The 23,807-nt window shown below is 22.8% G+C and overlaps 4 protein-coding genes and 1 long non-coding RNA gene across 5 annotated transcripts; 4 read left to right on the top strand and 1 right to left on the bottom strand.

The window, feature by feature from the left end:
• Window positions 1–2,333: 2,333 nt before the first annotated feature.
• Window positions 2,334–6,710, top strand: LOC114938319 (uncharacterized). Its single transcript, XM_029312213.2, has 6 exons — window positions 2,334–2,390; window positions 3,454–3,680; window positions 4,156–4,396; window positions 4,605–4,734; window positions 4,878–4,964; window positions 5,374–6,710. Exons 2-6 carry the CDS (start codon window positions 3,581–3,583, stop codon window positions 5,386–5,388), a joined length of 573 nt encoding a protein of 190 aa, XP_029168046.2. The 5' UTR covers window positions 2,334–2,390; window positions 3,454–3,580; the 3' UTR covers window positions 5,389–6,710.
• A 2,766-nt stretch (window positions 6,711–9,476) lies between these two features.
• On the top strand, window positions 9,477–13,429 carry LOC114938320 (uncharacterized). The gene is made up of 5 exons (XM_029312214.2): window positions 9,477–9,539; window positions 10,599–10,825; window positions 11,272–11,500; window positions 12,351–12,459; window positions 12,875–13,429. The coding sequence occupies exons 2-5, from the start codon at window positions 10,726–10,728 to the stop codon at window positions 12,890–12,892; spliced, it is 456 nt and encodes a 151-aa protein (XP_029168047.2). The 5' UTR covers window positions 9,477–9,539; window positions 10,599–10,725; the 3' UTR covers window positions 12,893–13,429.
• Window positions 13,430–16,857: 3,428 nt separating this feature from the next.
• On the top strand, window positions 16,858–19,797 carry LOC114938322 (uncharacterized). Its single transcript, XM_029312215.2, has 6 exons — window positions 16,858–16,940; window positions 17,396–17,480; window positions 18,007–18,224; window positions 18,390–18,603; window positions 18,714–18,810; window positions 19,201–19,797. Exons 3-6 carry the CDS (start codon window positions 18,119–18,121, stop codon window positions 19,213–19,215), a joined length of 432 nt encoding a protein of 143 aa, XP_029168048.1. The 5' UTR covers window positions 16,858–16,940; window positions 17,396–17,480; window positions 18,007–18,118; the 3' UTR covers window positions 19,216–19,797.
• A 1,159-nt stretch (window positions 19,798–20,956) lies between these two features.
• On the top strand, window positions 20,957–23,804 carry Ak2 (Adenylate kinase 2). The gene is made up of 4 exons (XM_029311976.2): window positions 20,957–21,251; window positions 21,615–21,851; window positions 21,931–22,098; window positions 22,475–23,804. The coding sequence occupies exons 1-4, from the start codon at window positions 21,153–21,155 to the stop codon at window positions 22,706–22,708; spliced, it is 738 nt and encodes a 245-aa protein (XP_029167809.1). The 5' UTR covers window positions 20,957–21,152; the 3' UTR covers window positions 22,709–23,804.
• On the bottom strand, window positions 21,143–22,330 carry LOC146723751 (uncharacterized). The gene is made up of 2 exons (XR_014924417.1): window positions 22,261–22,330; window positions 21,143–21,289 (listed from the first exon to the last, which is right to left on the bottom strand). It is a non-coding gene; the product is annotated as an uncharacterized LOC146723751 (long non-coding RNA).
• Window positions 23,805–23,807: the final 3 nt, after the last annotated feature.

Raw genomic sequence — 23,807 nt, 5'->3', positions numbered from 1 at the left:
CATATACATAGACAATAATTATACCCACTGTTGAAGGATACATATGATGACAACGCGTTCATTTGGAGATAAAAAAAATTATATATAATTCCGGAAGCAAGATACTTTCCTCCGCGATTAACGGAGCAAATAGAAATAGGTTTCTGCGAGTGTGAATCTCTCTCACCCTGTAGATGTGGAATTATAATATTAATAGAACTCTCGTGTATAAACGACAACACTCATTGCGTGTGTGCAATCCTCAAAAAAAATAAAAAGAAATGTATTCATGAGAGAGAAATCCGACGTTCAATCATAATCTCTTTAACGGACGATTCCTTTCATCGTTTCTCGTCGACAAGAGAGTGATAGTAAAGGCTATTTTTGCATATAACACGTGATAAAGAGGCTGCCGAAATGTTTTTTATTTGCATCACATATATGTACATGTATTAGGGCGATCATTTCTTTTTAATATGAATTTTTGACTTTCTTCTTTAATTAACACATATATAATATGCTTGGTTATATCCGGAGAACGAAATTGTTCTTTGAGTTTCTCTTTCAGTACAATTTTTCCAATTATACCAATTGTAAATTATTTCAAGTCTTTATGTAAAAAAGAAATTCTACTCGAATCTCGAAAATAATATTTTTATATATAGGATGCAAAAAAATTGCTCAAGCTTAAGTTAATCATGTTAAATGCGATTTTGTTTAAAAAATGCGTGTTATAACTTTTTTAGTTACGTTAGATGAAGTGAACAAATGCGAACATTTTTTAGAGTGTGTATGCATTTCGATTGTTAATTATTTTTGTGATTGTGCGTATGTATATACATTTGCGCACGAAGAGACAGGCGTGAATAGCGAGAAATGATCATTTACAATTGTTACGTCATCTCATCGTCTTCATGAAGGAAATGGAACATTGCAATTTGTATATGCAATTGTATATTCGAGCGCGTGCAAAAATATTGTTAACTTGTCCGAAACATTTTGCGTACAATCAGTTGTCAAATCTTGTATAAGAGATCTGCAATATTAAATGGGAACATTAAACGCGAGAAATGCAATGGAGCAGCAAAAAAGTCCTCGTTCTTGTCACGATTAACAAACCTGCTTTTTGTTTGAAAAAGAAAATGGACATTAATTTGAGATAAGCATACACAGTTTTAGCGGTAATTTATATGTGATTGTATTTTAATTATTCACATTTAAAGTTCTTATTAAAATTTCTCATTAAATTTTTTAGTTGATTATTATTAAATCTTGAATTAGATATCTTTTGCCGAAAATCGGAATTAATTTTACTCGCGGAAAATTTTGCGAAAGAATAATAATGACATAACATTATTCAACATCGTATATTATTATTTTAAATTATTATTTTATGTGTTGTATATTTATCTTATTGCAAGATGTAATAATTCTTAACTGTTATGTTACTAATTCTAATTATTGTCTAGTTTATTAATGTTGTTTATTTTTGCGAATGGCTTTTAATTCCTTATTTAAAATTTTATATTTTATATTTTTATATATATATATATATATATATATATATAAAATTTATTCATATTAAACATTTTTTTGTTCTATTATTTTTTATCTGCAATAAAATATGTATGTTTTGCATCCCGACATTTTATGAATTTTTCTCAAATAAGTTTTAAAGATTAAAAAAGTTTAAGAATTTATACATATATTTTAAATTTTATTCATCCTCTCATTAATTGTCCTTAAAAGTCATCGACACTTATTTAAAAATAACTTGTTCATATTTTTTAAAAGCCATACGCGTGTTCGTTATTATCTTTTATCATCGCTGTATGTGTAACAAAAAAAAAGACATCATTTGATTTACAATCTGGTAAAATAAACTTATCAAATTATAATATAATAAAATTATTAGTACTTCACAAATACATTGCTTCATGAAGCAAACTTTTCTTTGGTGCCTTTTTCTTGAAATTTGTTTGTTATAAATGTTGGTACAATAAAAAGATTAGTAATAGTATAATTAAAGATTTACTGTGATTTTTAATATCGTTAAATTTAAAAACAAGAATATAATATACCAAAGCCAATTATATTAGTGCAAAAATAATAAATAAAGTATCTTAATTTTGGTAATAATTAAATTATTATCTTTTGTATCCATTCCATCAAGTTTTTTAGCACAACTTAGATTAAGTAAAATAAAGAGCAGTACAAAAATTTTAAAAATAAAAGTATCGAAAATAATGTAAATAAATACATAGAATATATAATGACCCATGAAAGTTACAGGTAGATAAATAATTTCGTGCGAATAAGTCAGTAAGAATCAGGCAGATCAACATTTTATAGATAACTATTGTCGTGCTATCATCGCTGTAACGAACCAAGAGACAACCATTTACAATCTGGTAAAATAAACTTATCAAATTATAATATACCTAATCAAATTATAAGTAATTTACAAGTACATTGTTTAATGAGACAAACTTTTCGTCAGTGTTTTTTTTTGCAATTTATAATGTTTGTTAATTTTTAGTACGATAAAATGATTAGTAATATAATTACAAATTTATGGTGATTTTTAATATCATTAAATTTATGCCCAAAGGCAAGCTAACATCGACATTATCGTCTCATTTACATAATAATTATTAGATATTATTAATGTTTACGATATTTTTATACAATTTTATGCTACATATTCTCTTTATTTTATTTTAATTAATTGTCGAACACATATATATTAAGATCGAGAAAGACACAAGATACCATTATCATATTAATTTGTCATTTAAATTATAATGTTTCTAAAAGTACTAGACACTTAATCGTACTTCTTAATTGTTATAATTTATAACAAGAGTTTCGAGAAAAAAATAACGGCCATATGTCAAAAATAAATAAGAATAATTATCAAAAGTTATGATGTCAATTTTGTTTAGATATTGTAACTGCTAACATCGATATAACAATAAGTAATATACAATAAATATCTTGTCCTTCACATTTTTTACTGACATTAATAAGAAGGACATAAATTATATTGATTCTCTAATTGTCATAAATAACAATATTTCTCAGAATTTTAATAATTATATTATCTGTATTTTAATAGAAAATTTATATATTATGAAAATGACAATAATACACAAAATTAATTACTTACTATTCAATAAAACTTACGAAAAGATTTCATCTCATCGATATATCTGCTTTGATTTTCACATACATATATTATAAAAACATGTTCGTAAATTTTACTACATTAAAAATTGCATATTGTTCCTTTTTCCTGGCTGTTCTTGATCTATATTTCTGCTCTTGTATATTTCCGTTTTTGTATATTTTATTATTTTTATTGTTATTTCTATGCTAAGCATACATTTGTTAAAATCTGAGCTATCAGACAAGTACATATATAAATATAAAATATACATTAATATAAATGAAATTTTTTGCTTTTTGTTGCAGACGCTTAATATTTATAGCATAAAAATATTTATAACAAAAACCGAATAGAAAAGATTGGATAAAATAAGTCACAATCTCGAATATTACTTAAGTTTAAGGAGAAAAATTTTAAACACCCGCGTCCACGATGCATATATTTAGTTTAATGCGAATCTTAAAACGAATTTTATGTTATTGGTTACCAATTTTTGTAGTTCTTCTTGTTGTTTTTATCTCAAGCATATCAGGTAAAATAAATCAAAATAATTTTGCTATAATACATATACATATATACACATAATATTAATTTTACTAATATCAATGTATTTAATTTGGATCAATACATTTAAATTAAATATAAAATTTGGAAGTTTTTGTATGCTTCCTCTTCCAATTCTATCGATAAGTAAACATTAAAAAAAGAATTATATTATATTATGTTAAAATTAAAAAAATATGTACAATAATATTATATACATACATATACATATGTATTTTATATATATAGATATATATATATATATATATATATATATATATGTACCATATGTATTATTTGAATTTATAGAATATATAATACATACCTAATATTACACACAATACAAATCTTTTACTAATTATATGTCAATATATAGTTGTATATAGTCTTATTACAATGCAACAAATTAGTAATATTTTATCTATTTATGTATTGGATTGTTAATAATTATGTTTTACAATTAGTCTTATTAGGAGCAAGTAATGAGACGAATACGATATTCGATATAGAAAATGACAATCAGACTTCTAATAAGTCATATAATGATATAAATAATATAGATAATATAGATAATAAAGATACAAGTGAAGAAGATGAATCATACGCTTTTGATAACAAGATGCCAGTTACTGCGATAATTCTAATGTCTGCATTGTTCATAATATTATGCAGCATAGTAACTTGGCCATGTGAGATTCACCGTCGGTAAATTGATTTCTTTGAACTTTTCAATTACTTATAATACACACACACACACACACACGCACACGCTCACACATACGCACATATGTATATTTACATATATATATATATATATATGTATATATATATATATATATATATGTATATAGGACAAATATTATACATTTATACGTTTGTTCCATTGTGATTTTTTACTAATAATAAGTGAAAGTTTTAGAATAATGGATATTCCGCAAAGAGTAATGAATGCCCTGCATAGAGTAAGGAATGTCCAGCCACTTCCCGTGCAGTATGCAAACGGAAGAGCTATTATACCTGCAGATGATGTGCCACCGCAACAAGTAAGTAAAATACAAACAGTAAAGTATACACAGTGTCTGTTTCAACTTGGTGCAGTTGCATTTGTTCTGAAATGAAATATGTTAAAAACAAGCATAACATAAGGATACAATCGTCTTATATCTAAACACACAAAATGTTTCAGAATAGAGTAATGAATGCCCAGCCACTTCCCGTGCAGTATGCAAACGGAAGAGCTATTATACCTGCAGATGATGTGCCACCGCAACAAGTAAGTAAAATACAAACAGTAAAGTATACACAGTGTCTGTTTCAACTTGGTGCAGTTGCATTTGTTCTGAAATAAAATATGTTAAAAACAAGCATAACATGAGGATACAATCGTCTTATATTTAAACACACAAAATGTTTCAGAATTAAATGTGCAAACGAAAAAAACATATTTCAAATATCGTAAAAATAAAAAATATTAAATAAACGTAAATTCAAAAACAAACGTTTTGTTATAAACTAAACGTGTTGTGAATACGTTCGTTTTTGAACATATAATGACTGTTTTCATTTTTATAATGAGTTATACAATACAATATACATTTTTAAACTTATTTATTATTAATGTTAGCTTATTAATTGTACACAAGAATACAAGTTATATGTAAATAATATCTCAAATTTTACAGCCTCCAGAGAACTAATTACATATACGTATGTTAACATTGATGTTTTGCTGTTAATTGTAAGATTTACTTATATATAACATTGATAAAATTTCGTAAGTATATTATTAAGCCCGAATCTCGATTTGTTCTGATGCATACGCGGTTATACAAGTAATTTTTAAGTTAGAGTTAGAAAATATTTTAATAATTGTATAATGAAAAATTTCGATCAGAAAACCATACAGGTAATTTATTTACATTTAATTCTTAAAAACTTGAAAGCCGTATTAACAATTATAAATTTAATAATTAAACATATACACACACACATATACTTATAAAAAATTTGTAAATAATTTAAATTAGCATGTAAGTGTAAATAGGGAAAATCAATTTCCATAAATAATATACTGACATCTCTATATAAAAAATATTTTATATATATTAATCTTTAGCAATAAAATTATTTTATTATTTTACTCTACTAAATTTGATCAAAGGTTTTAACAATAGTAACATAGTAATAGAAATGGGTAAAAGAAACCAGGGCTGTAATACAAATGCGGAAAGATTGATTAATTAACAAATTTATTTTAAACAAATAAAATATATATAAATATACAATTTGGTTATTTCGGCGTGAGATATAAGAAGAATTTTAATCCTCTTGACCACTGATTTTGAATTTTTAAATAATTTTGTTTTTCTTGAAAATTATTGTTTTATATTTTAACTGATTAATTGTAATTATTTTAATTATTTTATTTCACACTGAAAAAAACCTGAAGAACTAAATTGTCCGTTCATATATATTTTATTTGTTTGAAATAAATTTTTAACCAATAAATCTTTTTATGCTTCTAATTACATGCTGCCTTTTTTCTTTCTATTTTATTGCCAATATTATTTTATTTTATTAAAAATTTAAAATTACATGATAATCATTAATAGTAAGTATTAGAAATCAAAACATAAAGAGATGATCATATGCGATTTTACTTTTCTGTCTAAAGACGAAAATATTTTATATCAAACTTAACTATTTTTTTTACAAATTAACGGTAATAAAACATTTTCTTGAAAATGTTATTATAATTATTTTAATAATTACATTAGAAAAACATAGTTATATTCATTTTGATATAAGGATTCAAATTTGTGTTATAAATCAACAAAGTGGTGTCGAATAACGCGTAATTTAAACTTGCACGCACCTGCGTTTATGTACTTACAAATTATAACTTTTGTTATCACTTCTCAATATTATAGTGAGTTATTTTAGTTCTTACTGATCAATTAATTTCAGTTTTTTCTAAATGTATATATTTTTGTATATTATAGCAATTACTGATATTTAGAAAAGGATTATATCAAACAGATTTGAAAAATTATTATTTCAATTATTTTACATTAATATTTTTATATAAAAATAGTTTAAGATAATTTAATATTATACAAAAAAATGAAAATTATTTATATGTTTAATTAAAATATTAATTAATTCGTTAATTAGTAGTTTAAAGTTAAGTAAATTAATTTATCTTTCAATATGTTTTCTAAAATTTGTAAATACAAATTTGGAGAGATTATGTAATTTTAATAAATGAAAAATATGTTACGCAAATTTAATATTTAAAAAAATTAAGATAAATTTTTGCTAAAAATGTGATAATTTACTAATTTTTTTATTTATTATATTATTTTTCAATATTATTATTACAGTTACTCTAGTCAATATTAAAACATTGGAAAAAACATTTATAAAACATTTATAAAATAATTTTCATTTTTATGAACGAATTAAATTATATTTCTTAATTTATTTTTCTAATTTATATTTATCATTAAACATAAATGATATAATACATAAACTACAAAGTGGTATTAATAATTAAAAAATGACTCAATTTTTTATTAAATAATTTATGTACATAATATCTGATATATTACTTTTACACTATAAAAGACATTAAAATTGACAACAATATTAATAATTCAAATAATAATATTAACAATATTAACATCATCCGTAAATATCAGCAAATTGCTTTAATATATAAAATGTAATATCATACATATAGCAAATAACTGAGAAGAGATATTGTATACAAAAAAAATGATTATAATTGCAACATTTTCACGTAAAAGATTTTTGATTAAAGTTTTAAAATTTGAGTATAATTAGAGTATTGTGTTGAAGTATATTTTATCATATACAATCGAAAGACCTAAAAATTTTCTATTTGTAAAAAAATCATATAATTAAATTATATTTATATATAATTAAATTATATACATATAATTAAATTAAATTAATATACATGATTATTGTTAGTGAATTAAAAAATTAATATCATTGAAGAAAGAGATATGTGCGCACGCATATTTTTAAATTTTAATCTTTGGGATTAATAAAATTGTGCAATTTTTATATTTCACAAATATTTTGTGTTATTTTAATAAATCAAGAAAATATATAAGTAAATTGCTATGAAAACGTAGTAATTTATGTGTTTTTATTTATTATAACACAATTATATTATATTATTATAATTACACAATTTTATTTTACTTGAAATGAAAACTTTGGGGAAGACATTAAAATGTTCATTTTTTCAACATAATAAAAGAAATATAAATTCTTTAAAATACAGATTCCATAGTTTCTAATAAAGTCTACAAACGATAAAGAGTTTATATATATTATCAATAAAATATTTGTCTTGTTATTAATTATTTTGTGAACAATCATGAAACTTTCAATTAAATGATTAACTGTTATTGTTATCAAGAGATTGCTATGATAAATCGAAATACTACACGTAAATGATTGTATAATAATGTAAAAAATAAGAAATCTTGTATCTTTGAATAGCATTGCATATTACTTCGACATTTTTGCATCAAGCGACTTATTCTTATTCTCTTCAATTATTAGAATAAGAATAATAAAAATATTGCATGCTTTTATCACACTTATATATTTAGTGGTAATATAATAATAATAGTATATATATAAAAATGCATGGTTTGTACAAGTACGTGTACCTTGATTTTGCATATTGTATATATTGATGTATTGATTAATATACACATTATGTATATGTATATATGAACATGTGTGTATATTCAAATTATGACATTTTTTATATATAACATGTTTTTATAATTATTAATTTCTAACATTAATTTCACTTGCTTATGTTTTTACATTTGTATCGCTATTTGTATTTATATTGACGAATGTTTTTTATACATATAATAAACTCTCGCTCTATATATATGTGTATAATTTAATATAAAAATATATATATATATTAAAGGAACATGACACAATGATTCTTGTTTTTTTCTTTAAAACTCAATATAAAATAATATTGCAAAAATAATTATTGATTAGTCATATAAGTAATTACATTAATTAAATGTGATTAAAATTTATCAATCTTAAGATTGTCGCGTGAATTTTAAAACTTATTTTTTGCGAAGTAAACTTTTTTAATATTCATCTCGTAATAGTTACAACATTTACGTACTATAAAAATTAAAGAAGTTTTAAATAGCACTGCGATTTAACATTGTTATTATCTTTTATCATCGCTGTATGTGTAACAAAATAAGAGACATTATTTAATTTACAATTTGATAAAATAAATTTATCAAATTATAATATAATAAAATTATTAGTCCTTCGCAAATACATTGCTTCATGAGGCAAACTTTTGTTTGGTGCCTTTTTCTTGAAATTTGTTTGTTATAAATTTTACAATAAATAGATTAGTAATAGTATAATTAAAAATTTACTGTAATGTATAATATTGTTAAATTTAAAATCTAAGAAGATAATGTATCAAAATCAATTGTATTAGTACAAAAATAATGGAAAATAAGTATTTTACTTTTTGTGTAATTAATAAATTATTAACTTTTGTATCTATTCCATCAAATTTTTTAGCAAAATTTAGAGTTAAAATAAACAGAATTACCAATATTTAAAAAATAAAAGTATCGAAAAGAATGTAAATAAATATATACGGTATATAATGACCCATGAAAGTCACAGGTAGATAAATAATTTCGTGCGAATAGGTCAGTAAGAATCAGGCAGATCAACATTTTATAAATAACTATTGTCGTGCTATCATCGCTGTACGTGTAACAAACCAAGAGACAACTATTACGATCTGGTAAAATAAACTTATCACAAATTATAATATACCTAATCAAATTATAAGTAATTTACAAGTACATTGTTTCATGAGACAAACTTTTCGTCAGTGTTTTTTTTTTTGCAATTTATAATGTTTGTTAATTTTTAGTACAATAAAATGATTAGTAATATAATTACAAATTTATGGTGATTTTTAATATCATTAAATTTATGCCCAAAGGCAAGCTAACATCAACATTATCGTCTCATTTACATAATAATTATTAGATATTATTAGAGTTCATGATATTTTTATACAATTTTATACTACATATTCTTTTTATTTTATTTTAATTAGTTGTCGAACACATATATATCAAGATCAAGAAAGACACAAGATACCATTATCATATTAATTTGTCATATAAAATTATAATGTTTCTAAAAGTACTAGACATTTAATCGTACTTCTTAATTGTTATAATTTATAGCAAGAGTTTCAAGAGAAAAATTACGGCCATATGTCGAAAATAAATAAGAATAATAATCAAGAAGTTATGATATCAACTTTGTTTAGATATTGTAGTTGCTAACATCGATATAACAATAAGTAATATAAATATTTTGTCCTTCACATTTTTTACTGACATTTATAAGGAGGACATAAATTATAATGATTCTTTAATTGTCATAAATATATATATTTCTCTGAATTTTAATAATTATTTTATCTGTATTTTAATCGAAAATTTATTATGAAAATGACAATAATACACAATATTAATTACTTAATATTCAATAAAACTTACGAAAAGATTTCGTCTCATCGATATAACTATTTTGATTTTCACATACATATATTATAAAAACATGTTCGCAAATTTTATTACATTAAAAATTGCATATTGTTCTTTTCTCCTGACTGTTCTTGATCTATATTTCTGCTCTTGTATATTTTCGTTCTTGTATATTTTATTATTTTTGTTGTTATTTCTATACTAAGCATACATTTGTTAAAATCTGAGCTATCAGACAAGTACATATATAAATATAAAATATACATTAATATAAATGAAATTTTTTGCTTTTTTTGCAGACGCTTAATATATATAGCATGAAAATATTTATAACAAAAACCGAATAGAAAAGATTGGATAACATAAATCACAATCTCGAATATTACTTAGATTTAAGGAGAAAAATTTCAAACACCCACGTCCACGATGCATATATTTAGGTTAATGCGGATCTTAAAACGAATTTTATGTTATTGGTTATTAATTTTCGTAGTTCTTCTTGTTGTTTTTATCTTAAGCATATCAGGTAAAATAAATCAAAATAATATTGCTATAATACATATACATATATACACATAATATTAATTTTACTAATATTAATGTATTTAATTTGAATCAATACATTTAAATTAAATATAAAATTTGAAAGTTTTTGTATGCTTCCTCTTCCAATTCTATCGATAAGTAAACATTAAAAAAAGAATTATATTATACTATGTTAAAATTAAAAAATTATACATATACAATAATATTATATACATACATATATATATATATATATATATATATATATGTACAATATGCATCATTTGAATTTATAGAATATATAATACATACCTAATATATTACACACAATACAAATCTTTTACTAATTATATGTCAATATATAATTGTATATTGTCTTATTACAATGCAACAAATTAGTAATATTTTATCTATTTATGTATTAGATTGTTAATAATTATGTTTCAGTTGTATTAGGAGCAAGTAATGAAACAAATACGATATTCAATTTAGAAAATGACAATCAGATTTCTAATAAGTCAAATGATGATATAGAAGATACAAGTAAAAAAGATGAATCATACGACTCCAATAACAAGGTGCCGGTTGTCGCGATTATTATTATAAGTTTACTGATTGTAATACTTTTAATATTAAGCTGGAAATACATATTATACCCACTTTTCTATGGCCGTCGGTAAATTGATTTCTTTCAACTTTTCAATTACTTATAACATATATATATATATATGTATATATATATATATATATATATATATATATTTATATATATATATATATATACCCAGCAAACACCGATATATAATTGTTACATTGCTATAATAAAACAAAATATAACAGGTAATATAACGTGAACGTTACATGTAACATCCATGTTAGTTGTAATTTCCCACTCATAGATGTAACATTTTAATATAACATATATTACATTAAAGTTATATTGTAATTATATACCAAATAGCACATTGATGTAATGATAAGTCAGTGCTATCTTGGGATATAATGACAATATAACTACAATGTAATATATGTAATATTAAAAATGTTACATCTATGAGTGGGAAATTACAACTAACATATACGTTACATGTAACATGCTTGCTATAATAAAACATTGCTATAATAAAACGGAATATAACAGGTAATATAACGTGTACGTTACATGTAACATCCATGTTACTTGCAATTTTCCACTCATAGATGTAACATTTTAATATAACATATATTACATTGAAGTTATATTGTAATTATATACCAAATAGCACATTGATGTAATGATAAGTCAGTGCTATTTAGGGATATAATGACAATATAACTACAATGTAATATATGTAATATTAAAAATGTTACATCGATGAGTGGGAAATTACAACTAACATATACGTTACATGTAACATGCTTAAGTATATAACATTTATATACTGTGTTTGCTGGGTATATATATATATATATATATATATATAGGACAAATATTATACATTTATACATTTGTCCCATTGTGATTTTTTACTAATAATAAGTGAAAGTTCTAGAGTAATAGATGTTTCGCCTAGAGTAAGGAATGTCCAGCCACCTGTCGTGCACTTTTTAAACGAAGAAGTTGTTATAGCTGCAAATGATTTGCAAGTGCAACTGGTAAGTAAAATACAAACAGTAAAGTACACACAATGTCTGTTTCAACTTGATGCAGTTGCATTTGTTCTGAAATGAAATATGTTATAAACATAATATAAGCATAACATGAGGATACAATCGTCTTATATCTAAACACACAAAATGTTTCAGAATTAAATGAGCAAACAAAAAAAAACATATTTCAAATATCGTAAAAATAAAAAAAATTAAATAAACAAATTTAAAAACAACCGTTTTGTTATAAACTAAACGTGTTGTGAATACGTTCGTTTTTGAACACATAATGACTGTTTTCACTTTTATAATGAGTTATATAATACAATATACGTTTTTAAACTTATTTATTATTAATGTTAGCTTATTAATTGTACACAAGAATACAAGTTATATGTAAATAATATCTCAAATGTTACAGCCTCCAGTAGAGAACTAATTACATATACGTATGTTAACATTGGTGTTTTGCTGTTAATTGTAAGATTTACTTATATATAATATTGATAAAGTTTCGTAAGTATATTATTAAGCCCGAATCTCAATTTTGTTCTGATGCATACGCGGCTACACAAGTAATTTTTAAGTTAGAGTAAAGCCGTATTAACAATTATAAATTTAATAATTAAACATATATACACACATATACTTATAAAAAATTTGTAAATAATTTAAATTAGAATGTAAGTGTAAATAGGGAAAATCAATTTCCAAAAATAATATATTGACATCTCTATATAAAAAATATTTTATATTAATTTTTATCAATAAAATTATTTTATTATTTTACTCTACTAAATTTGATCAAAGGTTTCGACAATAGTAACATAGTAATAGAAATAGGTAAAAGAAACCAGGGCTGTAATACAAATGCGGAAAGATTGATTAATTAACAAATTTATTTTAAACAAATAAAATATATATAAATAAACAATTTGGTTATTTCGGCGTGAGATATAAGAAGAATTTTAATCGTTTTGACCACTGATTTTGAATTTTTAAATGATTTTGTACTTCTTGAAAATTATTGTTTTATATTTTAACTAATTAATTGTAATTATTTTAATTATTTTATCTCACACTGAAAAAAACCTGAAGGATCAAATTGACCGTTCATATATATTTTATTTGTTTGAAATAAATTTTCAATCAATAAATCTTTTTATGCTTCTAATTACATGCTGCCTCTTTTCTTTCTATTTTATTGCCAATATTATTTTATTTTATTAAAAATTTAAAATTACATGATAATCATTAATAGTAAGTATTAGAAATCAAAACATAAAGAGATGATCATATGCGATTTTACTTTTCTGTCTAAAGACGAAAATATTTTATATCAAACATAACTATTTTTTTTACAAATTAACGGTAATAAAACATTTTCTTGAAAATGTTATTATAATTATTTTAATAATTACATTAGAAAAACATAGTTATATTCATTTTGATATAAGGATTCAAATTTGTGTTATAAATCAACAAAGTGGTGACGAATAACGCGTAATTTAAACTTGCACGCACCTGCGTTTATGTACTTACAAATTATAACTTTTGTTATCACTTCTCAATATTATAGTGAGTTATTTTAGTTCTTACTGATCAATTAATTTCAGTTTTTTCTAAATGTATATATTTTTGTATATTATAGCAATTACTGATATTTAGAAAAGGATTATATCGAACAGATTTGAAAAATTATTATTTCAATTATTTTACATTAATATTTTTATATAAAAATAGTTTAAGATAATTTAATATTATACAAAAAAATTAAAATTATCTATATGTTGAATTAAAATATTAATTAATTCGTTAATTAGTAGTTTAAAGTTAAGTAAATTAATTTATCTTGTAAAATGGTTTCTAAAATTTGTAAATACAAATTTGGAGAAATTATGTAATTTTAATAAATGAAAAAGATGTTACGCAAATTTAATATAAAATAAAAATTAAGATAAATTTTTGTTAAAAATGTGATAAATTACTAATTTTTTTATTTATTATATAATTTTTTAATATTATTATCACAGTTATTCTAGTCAATATTTAATAATTGGAAAAAACATTTATAAAATAATTTTCATTTTTATGAACAAATTAAATTATATTTCTTAATTTATTTTTCTAATTTATATTTATCATTAAACATAAATGATATAATACATAAACTACAAAGTAGTATTAATAATTAAATAATGACTCAATTTTTTATTAAATAATTTGTATACATAATATCTGATATATTACTTTTACACCATAAAAGACATTAAGATTGATAACAATATTAATAATTCAAATAATATCAACAATATAAATATCATCTGTAAATATCAGCAAATTGCTTTAATATATAAAATGTAATATCATACATATAGCAAATAACTGGGAAGAGATATTGTATACAAAAAAAATGATTATAATTGCAACATTTTTACGTAAAAGATTTTCGATTAAAGTTTTAAAATTTGAGTATAATTAGAGTATTGTGTTGAAGTATATCTTATCATATACAATCAAAAGATCTAATTTATAATTTGTAAAAAAATCATATAATTTAATTATATTTATACATAATTAAATTATATACATATAATTAAATTAAATTAATATACATGATTATTGTTAGTGGATTAAAAAATTAATATTATCGAAGAAAGAGATATGTGCAAACGCATTTTTTTAAATTTTAAACTTTGGGATAAATAAAATTGTGTAATTATTAATTTTCGCAAATATTTTGTGTTATTTTAATTAATCAAAAAAATATATTAGTAAATTGCTATGAAAACGTAGTAATTTATGTGTTTTTATTTATTATAACACAATTATATTTTAATATTATAATTACACAATTTTATTTTACTTGAAATGAAAACTTTGGGGAAGACATTAAAATGTTCATTTTTTCAACATAATAAAAGAAATATAAATTCTTTAAAATACAGATTCCATAGTTTCTAATAAAGTCTACAAACGATAAAGAGTTTATATATATTATCAATAAAATATTTGTCTTGTTATTAATTATTTTGTGAACAATCATAAAACTTTCAATTGAATGATTAACTGTTATTGTTATCAAGAGATTGCCATGATAAATCGAAATACTACACGCAAATGATTGTATAATAATGTAAAAAATAAAAAATCTTGTATCTTTGAATAGCATTGCATATTACTTCGACATTTTTGCATCAAGCGACTTATTCTTATTCTCTTCAATTATTAGAATAAGAATAATAAAAATATTGCATGCTTTTATCACTTTTATATATTTAGTGGTAATATAATAATATAATAGTATATATATAAAAATACATGGTTTGTACAAGTTCGTGTACCTTGATTTTGCATATTGTATATATTGATGTATTGATTAATATACATTATGTACATGTATATATGAACATGTGTTTATATTCAGATTATAACATTTTTTATATATAACATGTTTTTATAATTATTAATTTCTAACATTAATTTCACTTGCTTATGTTTTTACATTTGTATCGCTATTTGTATTTATATTGACGAATGTTTTTTATACATATAATAAACTCTCACTCTATATATATGTGTATAATTTTATATAAAAAGATATATATATATTAAAGAAACATGACACAATGATTCTTGTTTTTGCTTCTAAAACTCAATATAAAATAATATTGCAAAAATAATTATTGATTAGTCATAAAGTAATTACATTAATTAAATGTAATTACATTAATTAAAATTTATCAATTCTAAGAATGTCGCGTGAATTTTAAAACTTATTTTTTGCGAAGTAGACTTTTTTAATATTCATCTCGTAATAGTTACAACATTTACGTAATTACTTTATGTCAATTATGATTATTGTCAGTTTTAGAAAAAAGTTAAACAGTGAATACAAAACCAACAAGAAAGATAATATTTTAACGTCAATTATGTTGGAAATAATGTGTATATGTGTATTACAATTTTTGTAATTAGTAAATTATTTCTATATCCATTCCATCAAAGTTTTTAGCAAAATTTAGATAGATTTAAATTAAACAGCTTAACTTAAATTTAAAATAATATATAAAGAGAAATCATTATGTTTGTGGAATGACTTTGTTGCATTTAATAGACACTAATCGATGTACAATTTTTGTGACTTTCTATAAATATATTAATCTGAAATACTGGATTGAATTAGGGTCTAATGAAAATAGCTCATTAAGGGAGAATCTTTAAATGGTGACAAAATAGAAGATTTCAACATAATGCCAGAATTTCTATCAAAAGGATATATGATAACAATTGAAAATCTAGTGATAAACAGTTTCGTGCGAATAAGCCAATAAGAATTAGGCGAATAGATCAACAGTTTATAAATAACTCGTTTATGTCTTTCAGAAGCCATACGCGTGTTCGTTATTGTCGTGTTATAATTGCTATATACATATATACTATATATGTGTAATAAACCAAGAGACAACAATTTAAATTACGATCTGGTAAAATCAATCTATCAAATTATATATTATAACAAAATTATTAATACTTTACAAGTACATTGTTTCATGAGGCAAACTTTTTTCTTTGGTGTCTTTTTCTTGCAATTTAAATGTTTATTATAAATTTTGATAGTATAATTATAAATTTACTGTGATTTTTAATATTGTTTATCTTATGCCTAAAGATAAACTGACATCGACATTTGTTATTATTTATATATTAATTATCACATATTATTTAAAGTACATGATAGTTTGTTACAATTTCGTGCTATATATTTTTTTATTTTATTTTAATTAATTGTCGAATACATATATGAAGATCGAGAAAGAAATTAATTATCTTTACAAGATATCATTATTATGTTAATTTGTCATCTTAATTAAATATATATTATAATGTTTCTAAGAGTACTAAATATTTAATGTTACTTTTTAATTATTGATTTATATAGGAAGAATTTCAAAAGAAAAATAACGGCCTTATCGAAAATAAATAAGAATTAATTATTAAAAAGTTTGTGTCATAACTTTTTATAGGTATGTATTTACTAATATCGATAATAAGTATTATAATCAGCTTGTCTTTCACACACTTTTACTGACATTTATAAGGAGGACTTAAATTATATTTATTCTCTAATTTTGATAAATACATATTACTTTGATTTTTAACAATTATTTTATTTATACATATTTTTATCGAAAATTTATTATAAAAATAACAATAATACACAGTAGGTATTAATTACCCATTATTAAGTAAAACTTTCGAGAAAATTATATTTTATAGATCACTTTGATTTTCACATACATATATAGTTATATAAACTTGTTTGCAAGTTTTATCAAACTAAATTCTATTGTTCTTAACGTTCTTGATTCAAATATTTCTATTCTTATATATTTTATTATTACATATTTCTATGCTAAGCATAAATATTTCTTTCAAACTTACTCATATCGTTATAAAACTTATCTTTTCAATTTGTTATAATCTGAGTTATCAGACAAGTATATATACATATATATAAATATAAAACACATTTTTTGTTCTTTTTTACAGACGCTTAATATACATAGCATCAAAATATTTATAATAAAGGTCGAATAGAAAAGATTGGATAAAATAAACTATCATCTCAGATATAACTTAAGTTTAAGTCGAAAAATATTCAATGCTCGCGTTTACGATGCATTTTATAAATTTAATGCGAATTTTAAAACGAGATTTATATTGGTTACACATATTTCTAGTTATTATTTTTATCTCATGTATATCAGGTAAAATAATAAATTAACATAATATTGTAATAATAAATATGTATATATATATATATATATATATATATATATATATAATTGTATATAGTCTTATTACTATTAGACAAATTAATAATAATATTTTATTAATTTATGTATTAAATTATTAATATAATTATGTTTTAGCCTCATTAGGAGCAACTAATAAGACAAATACTACATTCAATATAGAAAACAATAATCAGAGCAATAAATCAAAAGATAATATGGAAGATTTGAATGTTCTATACAACTTCTATATCAAAATAATATACAAATTAACTGTTGGAATATTTGTAATATTAATCATGTTATGTATATTATTCCTAATAGGTGGCTTCTACTTAATACTTCGGCGTTGGTAAACTGATTTTTTTCAACATTAATATCTTATACTTTTATATTAAATTTATATATTTATACATATACACATATATAATTTGTTCCTTTGTGCATTTTTACTTTTAATAGCCGACGTCGTATATATCGGTTCCCACCAACAACTCCCTCTAATACGAGTTTTGCGGGTGTAAGAGTTGCTATCGGAGAGAATGAAGTGCAACAACAAGTAAGTAAAATACAAACAGTAATTTATGTTCTGAAATAAATTATGCTAAAACTAAGCATATAACATATATATATATATATATATATATATATATGCAATAATTTATTTATAAAAGTGAAAAGTAATATTGTATTATTTAATTCTAAAACATTTTGTGTGTTTATATTTAAGTCGATTGTATACTCATATATATATATATATATATATATATATATATATATATATATATATGAGTATATATATAAACACACAATATTTTTATAATGAATTATTGCAATATGTTTTTAAACATATTCCGATTTTATATATAGCTTCCTAATTGCATATATATATGAATACGAATTATATGTATATTTTTAACATTAATATATAATATCTCTAATTTTACAGCTTGTAGAGATCTAACTACATACATAAGTTAACAATGATGTTTCGCCGTTAATTGTAAGATTCACTTATATGGAATATTGATAAGATTTCGTAATTATATTATTAAACCTAAATATCAATTTCGATTTGACAAGGCATATATGCTGCTACACAAAATATTCATATTAATATTTATAGCAATGCAATTATTTTATTATTATTTTACTCTATTAAATTAGATCAAAAGGCTCCGACAATATATTAACAGTAATAAAAATAAGTAAAAGAATTTAAGTCAGTGCAGTAATTCAAGCGCGGAAAGATTTATTGATTAATAAATTTATTTGAAACAAAATATATAACAAACGATTTGGTTCCTACAACGTGAGATAAAAAAAAGGAATTTATTTGTTTTGATCCCTGTACTGTATGATTTAATTCTAATTATTTTTATAAATCTTTATGCGTTTAATTACTACGTTGGCTTCTTTTTCTCTATTTTTATTGCTAATATTATTTTATTCTATTATACAAATTGTTTAATATAAAGATGACCATTAATGATATTAGAAATTAAACGCATAAAAAGGGCCATATGCGATTGTATTTTTCTGTTTAAAGGCCAAAATATTTGATATATCAAACATATATTAAATATTTACTTTACAAATTAATTATAATTAAATATATCTTCTTGAAAATGTTATTATAATTATTTTTAATAATATTATATTAGAAAAACATAGTAATATTTCTAATGTAATATATATTTTAATATATCATATATATATATATATATTATAATATATGCGTATATATATGTGTATATAATATATATATATTAATATATTATAAAAGTATATATACTTTAATTACATCACAATTAAACCTAATAAGAATTTATATTGTAATAATTCACTATAAATGTCAGCAAATTGCTTTTTGATATAAAATATATAAACGTAATATATTATTATTACATGTAATATATATATTATTACACATAATAAATAGCTGATAAGATATATCTTGTACGTAAAAAAATGATTATAATTTCAACATTTTCACATATAAGATTTTTGATTAAATTTTCAGAATGCGAATAATTATATATAATGTATTGTGTTATATATATATAAAGTATGCTTTTTTATATCATATATATTTATTTCAATCGAAAGATATATATAAATTTATAATTTGTATAAGAAAATTTACGATGTCATTAAAAAGACTGCGAACTTTAGGCAACAAAATTTATAGTTATATATATATTATACAACGAACATTCATTTTATAACCTGCTACTTATTCTCAGCTAACAATATATATATATATATATAGCTGTTAGTTGTAAATTATACCTTTTTTTAACCAGCTAGAACTGTGCATTTTTTTGCACCAATTGAGTTCTCTCATATTATTTATGTAAAAATATAATAAAATGTATAATAAAAGTATGTTGTAAAATCATGCGAAATATATTTCGTATAATATTGTGTTATGTAAAAGTATGTCAAATTAAAAAAATAAAGATTTCAACATAATGCCAGAATTTTTATCAAAAGGATAAAAATCTAATTGTAAGTCTAGATTCTAGATAAACAGTTTTCTATTTAGATTGTGTTCGAAAATATATTCACCTATTGTGAGCGCCCTATTGACCAATCAGGACAAAGAGATCCTCGGTCTCTGATTGGTCTGTCAAATTCACCGAATATGTACAGCCAGCTGAGATGCGAAGCGCGGTTCGATGTCCGATCAATGATCACATTCTCACCGACTGCCGATGCTGACGTAGCACACGCACATTCGAACGCGCACACACATTCGCGCGCCTTCGCGAGGATGTTCCAGTGGCACGTCGCGCGCGATTATTATTCGTAGTGACACGGTGTTATGCGATCTTGGTAGCAGCCAAAAGGAACGAGTCATTTTCAACAAATTTCCCTTTTTCGACTCATTAAAAAAAGATGCCATCGCGAACGGAAGCAGTCCCGAAGCTGGAGACACCGTCCAACGGAATTAATGCCGTTCTATTGGGACCACCTGGTAGCGGCAAGGGCACTCAGGTACTTTTTTTATTAGCCGTCCTCTTTGACCTGTTTGTCTTTCAGGAGTAATTTTGATTAAATAAATTTAAATAATTGATCTCTGATAAAAGTCAACTTTAATTATTAAATTGATGTTTGCTAGCACATTTTAAATCTGTTCTAAATATATCATTATTTATTACATAAATTCTCTTTTCTCGTATTTCTAATATGTAAATTATATAAAAGACTGGGCAAAAGATAGATTCATCCTTTTTCACTTTATGAGAAACATTGAAATATTTTAATTGCAGATTATATTTCTTTTTACATTAATCATGCTGGAATACTTAATTATATGCAAATAAACTAAGAATTTTTAGTTAAATATTTCTGTTTCAGGCGGTGTTATTCAAAGACAGATATTGTGTGTGTCACCTGTCTACGGGTGATATGTTAAGGGCTGAAGTCAGTTCTGGTACGACTCTGGGAACTCAAATAAAAAAAGTAATGGACGAGGGTAAATTAGTCAGCGATGACTTGGTGGTTAGCATGATTGAAAACAATCTGGAGAAACCAGAGTGCAAGCGTGGTTTCTTGTTGGATGGATTTCCCAGAAGTGTACCTCAAGCAGAAAAGGTAAATTAAAAAGAAAAAGTTTATATATCTTATAAGAAAAGACTTGAATTTCTGTATCTTGCAAATTTTTTCTGTATAGCTCGATGAAATGCTGAATAAAAGGAAAATGCAGCTTGACGCTGTAGTTGAGTTTGGTATCGATGACAAGTTATTGATCAGTAGAATTTCAGGCAGATTAATACATCCAGCTAGTGGTAGATCTTATCATGAGATATCTGCCCCTCCCAAAGTCCCGATGAAAGATGATGTAAGTAATAAAAATAATTGTAATAAAAAATGTGAAACTTTTTATACAATTTTATATAATTTGAAGAAAAAGAGAATTTTGTACAATTATCTATCATAGTAGATACATACAATAGATTGTATTTGTAAAGTGTAGTTAAAAGATAAATTTAGTAATTATTACCTTTTATGACTACTTCTGTATATATGTCTTCACAGAAAATAACATAATCTAACATTAAATAACATTATCTTTACTGACATTTATGTATACATAAAAGTATAGTCATATGACATAGTTACATAATATTATATAATTACATAATGTTATGTAAGTTACATAAGTTCAATTGAAACATGAGACAAAAGTACAAGATTTTTAATTTTTTTTTTTACAGATTACTGGAGAACCTTTGATCAAGAGATCTGATGATAATGAGGAGGCTCTAAAAAAACGATTGGCGACATATCACACGCAAACTTTACCACTTGTTGATTATTATGCTCTGCAAGGAGTTCATTATTACATTAATGCTGCCCAATCTGCCGAAAAAGTCTTCAAAGATATCGACCAAATTTTCCTGAGATCCTCTAACAATAAGAAGAAGGGATTCTTCAGTAGATTCTTTTAGAACACGGCCAAACGAAATAGTTTTCTAAAACTAATAAATTTTTTTCTTTTTTATAGGATTCTATATTTTTAGAATTTTATTTTTCTTGAAAGTAAGTTACAGCGATAATCGTAAATGCATTCATACAAAATAGTAATGTTGCAAAGATAATGATTTGTGTGTAACTCTTGTTTTAAAACTGAGAGCCATCTGTATCTCAAAATAATCTTAGTAACATGTAACAGTTGCATTTACAAGGATCACTGTAAACAATATATTTCGTAGCAATATCAGAGACATGTAATAGTGTGTTATAGGCACTATAATTTTCTAGAAAGGTATAATAAGTTATGACTGCAGATAAAGTGCACACAGTTTATCAATGCTCTAAAAATAGGTGTAAAGTATATATGTAACACCAATAACTTTGGTAGAGGAAAAGATATATTTGTATATAGCTGCTAAAAATACTTTGCTTCATTGTTACAAAACATTATATTTTTGTGTGATGTTTACATCATACTAAAGCACATTTATTGAAAAAATTTTTTACATACCACCATTTAGTTTTTTCTACCATGGGACTTTATCAGATTAAAACAAGTAAAATATCAGTAAAAATAAGTAGAGAAAACAGAGATTGTTTCAATTCCATGTACGCACATTTTTAATTCTGCAATTATATCATTTTTAACGTTACATACGACCGTCTGAGTTTGAATTGAAATTGAATGAATATAAATATTGAAAAATGCGAAGTTTTTTTTAAATTAATTATATAATTCTGAAAAGTTTGACATTTGACATTAAATACAGAATACTTGTGATTATATGTTTAACATTTTTTTTTATTGTAACAGAAACTATCGAGAGAAAACAATAATAACTGTATAAATACACAAAACACTGCATTGCTATACATCATTTTTGAAGACATAATTTTATAAAAGTACGAAAGATGCAGATCAGAAACTATTTTACATAAAAAAAGCAAAAAAGATACATATATTCTGATACAACAATATACCATGTATGTATGCAACTCTTAAAACACTAATATTTTCCAAAGAAAAACGAATGTAAATTTAGATAAAAATAAACTACTTATGAAATCGTATTC

The sequence above is a fragment of the Nylanderia fulva genome, unplaced genomic scaffold, assembly GCF_048542155.1.
Source record: "Nylanderia fulva isolate GAGA-0341 unplaced genomic scaffold, ASM4854215v1 Scaffold17, whole genome shotgun sequence".
Taxonomy (NCBI): domain Eukaryota; kingdom Metazoa; phylum Arthropoda; class Insecta; order Hymenoptera; family Formicidae; genus Nylanderia; species Nylanderia fulva.
This window is presented reverse-complemented; position numbering and strand designations above follow the sequence as displayed.